The sequence below is a fragment of the Fistularia commersonii genome, chromosome 7 (assembly GCF_037954325.1).
Source record: "Fistularia commersonii isolate RoL2024-O1a breed Wild chromosome 7, RoL_Fcom_v1.0, whole genome shotgun sequence".
In the NCBI taxonomy this organism is placed as follows: domain Eukaryota; kingdom Metazoa; phylum Chordata; class Actinopteri; order Syngnathiformes; family Fistulariidae; genus Fistularia; species Fistularia commersonii.
In genome coordinates this window covers 2,957,501-2,970,359 of record NC_141290.1, presented here as the reverse complement: position 1 = coordinate 2,970,359, position 12,859 = coordinate 2,957,501, and the positions used below count along the sequence as shown (strand labels likewise).

Below are 12,859 nucleotides of genomic sequence, written 5' to 3'. Positions count from 1 at the left end.
TTCTATTTTCATTTATTGGATTATATTAGCCAATTTATCCCTACAGGTACTTATTTGTATTATTTAGTCTGAAAACAGTTCAACATTTCTCAAAATAAAAGAAAAAAACGTGCCTGAATGAGCATGAAAAGCATGTTAGTAGCATTAACTCAAATTGAAAAATTTCTGCCAGCAAAAACGAAAAATAAAATTAACTCGTTTAAAAAGAAGCGGAACGGAACCCGAGAAGGTTTGTTCCGCGCCGGACTTATTTTGATGTAACACAACGACATGGCTGCTAAAGCATAGCTGTTTATTTCAATCCACATCTTTTCACCTCGTTTCCAGTTTAAATGAAGCTCTTTTGAAGCAATAATATAATAACACCGGGGCGGATAGGTAAGAATCACATTTCTGCAAAAAAAGATAAATGTATTATTTCTTTTAAAAAAAGAAAAAAAAGGAAAGCAACAAGCTAGCTAAACGCTAGCTGCTGGCGACTTCCACGAGCTGGGGGGAGTTTCATGTGAAAATAGTTTGATTTTAGATTTAAATAACGGCACTATTTATTTAGCATATGCCAAAGTTTTGCGATATTTATTAAATTTATAAATATGCTAAAGTCCCAGAAGACCTCGATTTGTGATTATAAACTCTATCTTGTATTTCCAAACATTATTCCTGTCATGATGTGTTGAATTTTGCTGTTTTTCTATACATATTGTAACAGTGATTTTAATATATATGTGGTGTTACATTAGTTTTATTTTTGGAATTAACGCATATTTAAAGAAGAGACTGATTCTGCACTGGTTGTGTTGACATTTTTTTACTATTTGTTTGAAGTATGTTAACTTGACTAAATCCATTTTATTTTTCCATTTTTTGGGGGGCGGGGGATTATCAAGCTGCTCTTTTCTGTTGAAATGCAGCTTCATTTTTGAACTAACTTTTTTTTCTTTTCTTTTATTTCACTACATAAACCGCGGTGAAATGTAGAGTTGTACTGCAACCTGCATCCTCCTTCCCTATTCGATGTAATGTGATGTCAGATAAACGCCAGCGTGCCCGAGTCCAGGGTTCCTGGGCAAAATCACTGCCCAAAAAAGGGGGGGCAACAGGTAATTTTTATTTTATTTATTATTTTTATTATAATTTTTTTTATTTTATATTTTTACTGCAGACTGTATGTTTTTGATTTGTTAGTAGTCCCAGTGAAATGCCTATTTTGACTTTCTTGTAGGATTTTTGCTCATCTGTCAGCGTTTAAATGCCAATATAATATCATGTCAATATAATGATAAGTAGAGTTTTGGACAGGTAAATAAACCTTGAGTGTCGAAATATCTAAAAAGAAGGCACTTATAACTCAAATGCAAGGACACTGTATTTATTTCAAAAGATGCTGTGACAAAAAAAGATTCTGTCAATGTTTAACAAATGTACTGCAAGTCTGTCTTTGCTTATTTATTATTATTCTTATTTATTCTTACACAGCGGCATCCTCGAACCCCCCGCAGTCCAGAAGCGTCCAGCAGCCCCCTGGATCATGGGGATCTCGGCCTCAGATCGCATCTCAGGGTTTTGAGTTTCACCAGCCCTCTGAGGTTTTTTTTCACAAAACTTGAAAAAATAGCCACAGGCTATTTTAGTTTTGCAGCTTTTTTTTTTCTTCTTTATGTGTCTTAACAAGGAAATGATGTTTCTCTCCACAGCCGGTTCGAAATGTCCCACCGGAGAGGATCATAGAGTGAGTTTCCCTTTTTTGTTTTACCTGACAAACATGTTTAGATTTTGCTTCAGGCAATTTTTATTTGTCTCTTTTTATATATATATATTTTTTTTTAACTTGATGTGGGTATTCTGCTTTGTGCAGAGCGGCGGGCGATTATGAGATAAGCCATGGACCCTCAGGAGTTTCAAGGTGAGTCCAGACAGATTAAAAAAAACCTCTCCGGTGAAAACGTGAACACGCAGTAAGACGGAATCTAAACATGACTGCAAGTAATGCGGAATAGATCATGAATTAATCAATGAATAAATGAACTGCAAGTGTTAAAAACAGATTGTATGCTTGTAGTTGCGCTACGTGGCCACTAGATGTCGCTATTTCATAAACAATCACTTGGAATCCCAGCAGCAGTCCATATGAGCATGTGCCTTGATATAATAGATATACAATACACAAAGTCAATTATCTTCAGGTGACAGGGCTTTCTTACCTTGTTCATTTAAAATATTAAAATAATTTTATTGATTAGAATAAATAAATACTACGCGTTTTGACTGAATCACAATGTTCAGTTTCGCGACAATGGACCAGAGTATCACGAAAGCCTTGGCAAAATGATCACGTCAGAAAACGTGCAAGCGGATCTGCACAAGCCGCCTGTTGTAATGTTACTGTAAAAACATTAGATTGAGGTCCATTTTCTGAGGATTTTTTTGTGAATTTGTTCAAAAAAAAAAAAAAAATAAGATCACAGTCAAAACCACTGTTTCTTACTCAGGACTCAAGCCTGCTCCCGTCTCTTCTAAATAACAAAGCAAAACGTCAAAAACCAACTGCCTCTATCCTTCTCCCGTTCCACCTCTCGCTCGGGATATTCAACCCAAAATAGGGAATGAGCATCAAAAATACTCTCTTCTGAACTTTCCATTTATTTTCTGAATACGACCCACCGGAATGTTTTCTTCCCATCAGTCTTTTCCTCGGTTTGCCAAACGTCAGGCAATTCGGTATGTTTTCTCTGCAGCTTCTTTTTTGCCTCGGGAGAATTCCCAGGCTTGGATTTGAGAGCCGGCGACGGGGGTCTCTGCTGCTGTGTTTACAATTCCAGAACGCTCTAAGAACACCCCCCTACTCACCCCCCCCTCACTCCTGTACACAAACACAAAACTCACGAGTTACGGCCTGTTTATATTCACTTTATTGATGTGCGCATATTTTGTTTGTGCAGACTACGCCTGCTGCCCGGGTTCCTGCCCCCCCAGGAGGCGGACTGGATGTTCAGCAAGCTGCTATCAGAGCTCCCCTGGTCCCAGAAGACCAACGTCAGACAGGGTGGGTTCACTGTTTCGCATTTCCTCATGAAACTCGTGTCAACAGGTTTGTTCTGTGAGACGGTAGCGTTGCTCTTATATGGGTTTCCGCTGACAGTGGGGCGGGAGGCGGGGTTAAAGCTTGACCTGTCAATCAAAGGGCCACGCATCGAGGCATCCAACCATTCGCTTTCTCGTTCACGAATCATCTACATCAGGGTTGACATACTCATTTTCACAGAGGGCCACATCAGCATAATGGTTTACCTCAAAGGGCCACATGTAATGGCAATAGTATAAATCTAACCAAATGTAAGGTAAAATAAATGTTACCACTCCTTAATGTTAAATAACTCTATTTATTACTCATTCAAATCCAAAATGTTACATAGACATTTGCATTGAAGTAAAAATGTGTTTATTAGTTGCTCTGTTACGAAGCTAGCTTTCACTAGCTTTTTGGATGTGGCTTTCGTGAACACATTCTGCTGCCATTATAGTTTGGCTTTTAATTCTTGGACAATTTGTTGTTTTTCCGGAAGGCTAACTTTGGCATACTTAGCTCCGTGTTTGGTGTCAAAATGCCGATTTAGATTGTACTCTTTGACAACCGACGCCGCCTCGTAACGCAAAAGACATACCGCTTTTTCTCCTTTAAGCACAAACATGTATTCGCCTTCCCATCTTTTTTTGAAACAGCCTTCCATCTGCATCAGCTTTTATCTTCCAGGAAATTTAGGGATCATTTATATTTCTCAATTCCACTTGTTGTAAATGGCATTGATGTGGATACACAGCGATCTAATGGGGGGATGCCGTCACTTTGCGGGTAACATGATCGGCATGAATGGTGAGAAATGTAGTTTATGGTCAGTTCATGCGTTTCAACCTCTCATTCAAGCATCCAATACAGACATTTAGCAATTCACTCTGTCATCCACACATATAAACAAGAAAGCATTCACTCATTCACACCCCATAGAGCCATTTAACCATTCCCCCTCTCATCTATGCATCATATAGAGACATAAAACTGTTCCCCCTCTCATTTACACATTATATATAGACATACCACCATTCACACAAAGTACAGTAAACCCTTGTTTTTCGCGGGGGTTACGTTCCAAAAAGAACCCGTGATAGGCAAAATCCGTGAAGTAGAAACCTTTTTTTTTTTATACAATTATTATACAATTAAATACTCTATTATACATTGCTGCTGTCGTCCTTGTGTTGTTTTCTTCCTTCTTTCTGGAACGAACGGAAGATTCATTAATTCCGTCATGCCGATGTACAGCCGCATAGCTTTTAGCTTCCCTTAGCATGTCCAGAAGTTTAACTTTATCTGCGATAGATAGCATCTTCCGCTGCCTTTTGGGCCCTTTTGTCGGTCCAGAGCGTTTTGTCAACATCATGGGTTTTAGAGAAAATTGCAAGAGAATTTGCACGTAGGTAATGTAAATTTGGCAAGCTGTTTTACGTACGTGTACATATTAAACTGCAACGTTATTGACGCACAAGTAGAGAAGAAGCGGAGGGACTTTTTAGCCAATCAGAATGCAGAACACGATGCACAACGCAAATCCGTAAAGTAGCGAAACCGTGAAAAGTAAACCGTGTTATAGCGAGGGATCACTGTATAGACACATTCAGCCATTCACCCTCTCAGATAGGCCAAATAGAGACATCAGTTTGACGACCGCCAAGTTATTTTTCTTGATTACTAATTACGATGCTAACCTGAAGATGCTACGGCTAAAAAAAAGCCGACGTGACAGACCCGGCTGTCGGTCGGTTTAGCAAGCAGGGAGCTGATTGGCCGCTGGGAGCGGGGCAAAAGTAATCAGAGTGGAGGGGGATTTCAAAAATTCAAGTCCGAAACTTTTACGCGTCTAAATGGACACATAAATTGAAACGTGATTGAGAAATGCTGCCACGTCCAGGGGAAGCTAGAAACCTCGACGCCAGAGGCCGATCCAGCTGCCCTCCGTCCCGTCTTGTTTTGTAACAAATCTGACGCACTGACTCAGATTTTCCGACATCACTCAGAGACTCCAGAGCGGACGGGTTAACGCTTTGTTTATCTCCAGTGCTGCGTTTTATGGGGACGCCAAAGCCCTCGAAGGCTGACTAATGACAACACGTGTCCCTGAGCGTTGTGCTCCAGAGGGGTTTGTTTTTTTTTCACAATCAGATACGGACAGGAAGTGCAGACGGATTCAAGTCCTTTTAAAGGAAATCTGTGTTGTTTTTTTTTTTTTTGTGCAGAGCTGTGGAAGCAGCGTACGCTGCACGAGGAGTGCCGGCGACATGTTGTCGGTCCGATGTTGTGGCGTTTAGCGACATTGGATTTATGCAACATCAGATCCAATCGCTCGTTCATTCCTGGCGCTAGAGGTTGGGTCAAAAGGGACTTGTGACCTGTCAATCAAAGGGCAACACGTCGAGGCATCCGACCATTCACTTGCTCATTAACGCATCAGATAGAGACACAGAACACGCTCATTCACGCCTCACGTGGAGGCATTCAACTATTCACCCTCTCACGTAAGCATCATATAGAGCAGCAGTATGGCTTCATGCCTAGCAAGAGTACTACAGATGCAGTATGCTAATAGAGAAGGCCAGAGGGAGCTGCATGGTGTTCTTGTAGACCTAGAAATATGACAGGGTGCCAAGAGAGGAGCTCTGGTATTGTATGAGGAAGTCTGGAATGGCAGAGAAATATGTTAGACTGGTGCAGGACATGTATGCTCGCTGTGAGACAGTGGCACGGCGTGCTGTAGGGGAAACAGAGAAGGTCAAGGTGGAGGTGGGGTTTCATCAGGGATCAGCTCTGAGCCCCTTCTTGTTTGCAGTGATGAAGGACAGGCTGGCAGATGAGGTTAGACAGGAATCCCCATGGACCATGATGTTTGCGGATGACATTGTGATCTGTAGTGAGAGCAGAAAACAGGTAGAGGAAAATCTAGAGAGGTGGAGGTATGCTCTGGAAAGGAGAGGACTGAAAGTTAGTCGCAGCAAGATAGAATATATGTGTGTGAATGAGGGGAACTCGGGTGGAGCGGTGAGGCTACAGGGAGTGGAGATCAAGAAGCTGGAGGATTTCAGGTACTTAGGGTCAACAGTCCAGAGCAACGGAGAGTGTGGAAAAGAGGTGAAGAGACGGGTCCAAGCAGGTTGGAATGGGTGGAGAAAAGTGTCAGGGGTACGAAGAGATAGAAGACTATTAGCCAGAATAAAATGAAAGGTGTACAAGACAGTGGTGAGACCCAAAGGAAAGCCCAAAGGAAAAGAAAAGAAAAAGTAGAATAAAGATTTATCTCATCATTCATTCATTCATATAGAAAGAAAAACAGTCACTCATTCACAAGTCATGTAGAGACATTCAACATTCACAACTACAGATTTGTTTGGGGTCGTCAGTGAGCTTACTTAGTGTTTGCTTCCTGTCAAATTATGACCAAAAGGTGTGTGTGTGTGTGTGTGTGTGTGTGTGTGTGTGTGTGTGTGTGTGTGTGTGTGTGTGTGTGGCTTCAGGCGAGGCCTACTCGGAGCCCCGGCTGACCTGCTGGTTTGGGGAATTGCCGTACACGTACTCCCACTCCACAATGGCCGCAAACACACAGGTCTGACACACACACACACACACACACACCTACACACATTAGCCTCGTCTTTCAATTGTTGTTTTCACGTCGTCCCCAGTGGCACCCGCTGCTGTCGACCCTTCGCGAAGCGGTGGAGGAGGTTAGCGGCGGCCGCTTCAACTCCCTGCTGTGCAACCTGTACCGCGACGGCCACGACAGCATCGGCTGGCACAGCGACGACGAGGCCTCGCTGGGCGCCGAACCCACCATCGCCTCCCTCAGCCTGGGCGACAGCAGGGTGTTCAGCCTCCGCAAGCAGCCGCCACCGGTGAGATGGATACGTTCTTCTGCGCTTTACGGCTCAGAAACATCGTTTTTAGACTCTTTAAGACGAGACGCTGCTAGCACAGTTGCACCGCGGCTACAGAACAAGCTTCTGTTTGATTGATTTATTAACAAAGTCGGCCCTTTAGCCACTTTGAGGCAGAGGTTGATCCAGCCGTCCTGTCGCCCTGTCTTGTTTACACAGAAACTTTTTTTTTTTTTTTTACTTTTAAATATACACATACCGGTGACGTCCACAAATACGTAGTGGAAAATGCTTTTTTCCGAACAGCGTCTGTGACACGGCTGATGAAAAAGATTATATCTTTGTTTCCTCCTGCGCACTAAAACCATTAACGTCGTCTTCTTCGGTGTCAGAATTGCACGGTTTGAGAATTTCTTAGTTATTTCATTGTTCAAGTGTAATGAGGCTAAATGTTTTGGTGGCAGGAAGCTTGTTAGCCCCCCAAAAAAATCAATAAATTAGTTGCAGTGTTCAAAGCGTGTGAAAAACGTAGCGGGTTATAGTCCAGAAATTATGGTAGTCATTTATTTATTCATTATTTACAAATGGGGGAGCCTATCCCAGCTGTCATTGGACGATTGGACGGTTCACCCGGGCCAATCATATGTCATGTAGAGACGTACAAACAATCACCTTCTACTCGCACGTCTGGGTAGTTTGTTTTGGGAAATGGAGTTGTCCCTTTAGCAACTTTGGGACAGAAAAGTGTCTAGCTGGAATGTCTTTCCAGGAAGTAGCCTCTCCCAGAGGAACCCTGTTTTAGCTTAGCATTCCCACAGATGGCTAGGGACCACAGTTGGTTCAACGAAGAAGAAGAGAAAGAGGACACGGGGGGAGAGAAGTAGCCACAGCATTCACTTTCTGCATGGCGGAATTAATAACCGTGGATTATCAGATGGTTTGAAGTGTTATTATCTTCTCCCTGCGCTGCTTTGCCGTGCGAAGAACCGCGTTAGCTTCTAGCTTCATCCGGCCAAAATGTTGACGTTCCTCCACGAAAACCATCTTGGTAGTAAATGTAGTAAATGTAGTATGTAGTAAATGTAGAAAATGTAGTTGCAACGAAACAGCTGAGCAGTGACTGCAGTGCGTTTTTAAATATGCATTTGCATTTCTGTAAGAAGTATCTGGTACGCAAGTGGAAAGAACATCCTGCCTCGGAGTAGGAGCTAAGAAGGTTCGAGGAGCTGAAGTCCACAGTTCCCTGGTTCTTCTGCTTTACCGATGCACCGAGGAACCGACTAATTCCTGGAAAGGTTCTAGGAAACTGCAAAAAAAATCCATGGTGACATCACCAGTAATACATGTGGAGTATCTATAATGTCTAAACTTTGGTCAAAACCTATTTATTTGTTTACGCCGGGTCCTATTTGCGCCTCAGGAGGAGAACGGCGACTACACCTACGCCGAGCGAGTCCAGGTCCCCCTGGGTCACGGCGCGTTGCTGCTGATGGAGGGGGCAACGCAGGACGACTGGCAGGTAAGACCGTACGCCCAAAAAAAAAAAAAAAAAACGTTGCCTCTCAAATAGTAGATGCCATGTCAGGGGTGGCGCATTCGACCCCGGGGAACATGCTTAAGGTGTAGCATTAGCTCTATAGCGTCGGATTTTTTTGTACTGAGGATGCGCACACACAGCACAGTGCAGGAAATACAGTGCATATCATAAGCATTCATGTTTTACCCTTTTAGTGCTTTCATAAATCAATCATGGTCAATAAAATTTGGCTTTTTTCAACACAAAAATTTATTGGAAAAAACTCTTTAATGTCAAAGTGAAAACAGATTTCTTCAAAGTAATGTCAATTAAATAAAAATATATAAACCAAAGTCACCCGAGAGCTAAGACAAGGAAATATGACAAAGCGTATGTAGCGCTTAGCTTCACTGTGATTACGGTTGGAGACGAGGAAAGACTTGTGTGTTTACTGTGTCTGAAAATGTAAAAAGCCAAATAAATGAAGGCGCCACTTAAGACATTACACTCGCATTTGAAAGCCGCTCGAGTTTTTTCAGTGAAAACGTGCCTGAAAGCTGCTTCAGCAAACCAGGGGGCACTGTTATATTAATAAATGCTAATAAAGTTATTTTTTGTTGCAGGTTGGTCTATATTTTTCCATTTCTTTTCTTTAATATTGTAATACAGTGTTGCGCAGAGGTGTACATAGAACAATTTTATAGACAGATGATACTATTTATAGTGGCCCCGGAGAGCAAAATGTTTTCTTCTTCCTGGGGGGTGTTAACAGACAATAATTGAGAAGCACTGGTTAGAGGAAAAAAAGAGCAGACGGTGACAGTGAGGGTAACCATGGCGACGAGAAAAAAAACAACATGAAAAATGGCCCTGACTTGTGTCCTTTGGAAACACGCCGGGAGAAAATTGACCAATCAATCAAATTACAAGATCGTTGGTTCATTCACTCCTTCAATGCATTCACCGTCATTTCCAGACCATTGGGCGCACCTGAATATAAGGCGCAGCGGCTAAAAATAATTGAATAAATACATGTGTACATATAAAGGCTGCGCATGTCTATAAGCTGCAGGTGCCCACATTGCAACATGAGATATTTGCGCTAACATTTTTTTTAAAATTAAATACATACTTGCAGTCAGGAAATTACGTTATCCATTCATTTATTCATTATTTACGATTGTGGGGAGCCTATCCCAGCCTATCCCAGTGGTAAATACGCGGGGTTCACCCTGGACCAATCACATGTCACCTTGTATTCGCACATCTGGGCAGTTTATGGTCACCGCTGAACCTCCTCTATGTTCTTGGACTGCAGAAGGTTTCTTCCCACGTGGTCTTGTTTCTGTTTTTGTATAATTTGGACATCTATCCAGGAACGCCGCCGCCACAGTCGACCAATCGCTCGCTTCCAAATTTCCCGCCCCTGGTGTCAGAGCGCCCCTGTCACTTTTCCCCCGTTAACCTCTTCCTTTGTTTACACCGAACTCTGCTTCGCGCCATCCTCCTCCGAGACAGCATGTACATCGGGGGAAAAACAAAAATTTAGAAAAAAATTTAAGCCATCATTTTACCATTGGATCGTCGTGACCGAGATCAGAGTTGCATTCAGTTAATGAAGCATCCATTTTCCACGTGTGGGCTGAAGAATTCAACATGCTAATGTTGTTGACTAACCTGTAAACTAATGGAAAATTATTATTTATGTTACTGTGCATTAAAAAAAGATAGTTACGGCATGTTAATACCACTTTGTTATGAAGAGTAGAACATGTTCCATCTGTTGGAAAGTAACGGACAAAACAAATCGGCCTACGAAAAGGGTTTCGGGTCGAATTTTAAATCGAGCTGCGAGGAAACCTCTGAGTACAAACACACACACACACACACACACACACACACACAAACAAACAAACTCACGTGCTTCCCGATTTGCTAGCGTGGCACTGTAGCGCTGTTTCCATTGTTTATTGTCGTGTTCTCCTGTTATAACGCTTTGTTTTCCAGCATGTTAGCCTCATTATGGCTCCCAAAAAGTTAACAGTGCTAGTGCTAGTGGTATCAAGATAAGTTAAGAATTACAGTCTATCTGAAGATGGATTAAGAGCCAAATGTGAGAGCGATATGTCGCAGATCTTTCCAAGGACTGGGACATGCTGAGTCAACCATCTGTATGATCCCAAAGAAAAAAGATGCCGTTGTGGCTAAAGGGGCGACTACGCTAACTAAGCAAAGATTTTAAGCCTAAGAAGGAGTAGAAAAGCTAATGTTAGTTGGATGAATGAAAGACAGCTTGCCGGAGATAGTGCTCTGAAAAAACAGAATACAAGTGCTGGCAAGAAGAGAAAGAACACCAGAAACTCAGTAATAATCAGGTTTAATTCCTTTCTGTATTTTTATCACAAATCTACCCATAAAAGACTTTCAAAGGAGTGCAGTATGTTTTTTTGAGGGCTGGAGTACGGATTAATGGGATTTAACTTGATTTTAAGGGGAAAAATGGATTCAGTTGACAAACATAGTCAAAGAACGAATTAAATGAGTAAACCGAGGTTCTGCTGTGCAACGAAAAAACCCACATGCAATTCCAGCAGTGGCCACTAGGGGGCACCAGTGAGCACACAAAACAATGCAAACTTTAGGCTGACCATATATGGGATTCCTCATCATGTGTGAATATCTTTGGTGTTTTTGATACATTTAAAATTCAATTTTACATTTTAAATACATTTAAAATACCAAAGACGTGATTGATTTTCTTATTAGATGAAAGGAGACGGGGGAAGCGGGAGGTAGAAGGAGACAGAGGGCCCCGTCGAGAAAGAAAAAGGCGTTAATAAAAGGTCACAGGTGTTTTACGGTCGGCCTCCCCGGGCGTCCCCATAAAAGGTTTCGTCTCTCCCGTGTAAAAGGTCCGGCCTGGGAAGGAGAATCTCGCGGTTCCATCAATCCTGCTGCCGTCAGGGCCCCGCTGACCGGGGACCGGGGCCGGAGGATGGTTTTACTTTCACCGTGTTGTTGCAGTTTTTGAATTCTGGTCCATCACTTGACCCAATCGCCAAATCAGAGGGAACGGTGGTGGTGAGTCGGGATGGGATACCTTGAAAAAAACAACCCGCTTAGGAGCTTGAAGGAACCATTTCCCAAATCCACCTTTTTATCACAAACCGATCATCCCCGTTTTTATTTTATTTTCTTTTTCTTTTGAGCTCTCCGGGTTTATTCTGTCACCCGAAGTCAGTCCGAAAAAAGGCAAATGTGTCAAAAAAATCGACGTTGCAGATGATAATCGTCTCTTCTCTCCGTCCCGTCAGCATCGAGTGGCCAAAGAGTATCACGACCGAGGGCCTCGCATCAACCTGACCTTCAGGACCATCTTCCCCGAGCCGGAGGGCCACCGGGCGGGGACCAAGTTGCGATTCACCCAACAGAAGTCCTGAAAACTCACCCCCATGACAGGTTTGACGTGTTCCTGAAAGCCCGTTTCTGATTGGACGAGAGGGCGGAGAACAGCGGCCTCTGACGAAGCTCGTCGCTTTGTTTTGTTGTTTTTGTCTTCACTATGGTTGAAAACAGTAATGTGAGTCAGTTTCAGCCAGTTTGAGAACTTAAAAATAATGCTACATATATTAACAAAAAACAAATAAATTGATACATTTTTTATTTTCACATATCTTTCCGGTATCTGTAAATCGATCCATTCCACCTCGGAAATGTGCGTATTTTACCATTTACGAGGGATAATATTTGGCATTGGGCGGCGCAGTGTCACAACGGTTAGCGCTACCGCTTCACGGCTAGAGGCTATGCCAGGGGCGACAAACGTAAGGCCTGCGGGCCGGTACTGGCCCGCCAGGGGGTCCAGTCCAGCCCGTGGAATAAATCTACAATTTAAAAAAATACATAAAAATCATGAACTACGTTTTTAAAATAAAAATGCAGTTCCTATATTGTCTACTCGGGCTACACTGTATAAGTCAATGTTAGCAACATGGCACAGCACTAATACAGAAGAGGGCAGCAGGTCTGGAAATAGCATTTTTACTTAGAAATTTCTCACAAGTTAGAAATTTCCCCGCTTTTCCGTTGGATCCAACAAGATGTTGTTGTGAAAAAAGAGAAAAGTGGACACGGAGGGCAGTTTTTTCCAAGAAAAATGGACCACTTCTTATTTGTCGGTAGAGGTTATTAAGAAACCTGTATGCTTGGTGTGGAAGCAGCAAGTTTCAGTGCCACTATGAGACTCAGCGTGGTGAAACATACGACAAAATGCACAGAGAACCGACACAAAGTGTCATCGAAATGGCAGTTATTTTTCTTCATGACTCTCAAATTGTTCGCCATGTATTTTGTTAAAGGAACAGTTCTTTACACGTAAAGGTTTTCATAATTTATTTTTTCTCCTTTACACCTAAACAAGGG

General features: G+C 42.5%; 1 protein-coding gene across 5 annotated transcripts in view; it reads left to right on the top strand.

Annotated features, from left to right (window-relative positions):
* Positions 1–256: 256 nt before the first annotated feature.
* alkbh3 (alkB homolog 3, alpha-ketoglutarate dependent dioxygenase) overlaps positions 257–12,859 on the top strand; it is a 35,204-nt gene continuing 22,601 nt past the window's right edge. For 3 of the 5 annotated variants that reach the window (XM_086149176.1, XM_086149177.1, XM_086149178.1), the window contains exons 1-10: positions 260–378; positions 979–1,100; positions 1,477–1,586; positions 1,695–1,729; positions 1,856–1,903; positions 2,940–3,043; positions 6,562–6,650; positions 6,730–6,939; positions 8,342–8,440; positions 11,752–11,896. In XM_086149176.1, coding sequence (XP_086005302.1) covers positions 1,025–1,100; positions 1,477–1,586; positions 1,695–1,729; positions 1,856–1,903; positions 2,940–3,043; positions 6,562–6,650; positions 6,730–6,939; positions 8,342–8,440; positions 11,752–11,877 — 897 coding nt within the window. In that variant the 5' untranslated portion in view covers positions 260–378; positions 979–1,024 and the 3' untranslated portion in view covers positions 11,878–11,896. Of the gene's footprint in view, positions 379–496; positions 622–978; positions 1,101–1,476; positions 1,587–1,694; positions 1,730–1,855; positions 1,904–2,939; positions 3,044–6,561; positions 6,651–6,729; positions 6,940–8,341; positions 8,441–11,751 lie in introns of those variants that run through there. The other 2 variants (XM_086149175.1, XM_086149179.1) reach the window with 2 other exon arrangements.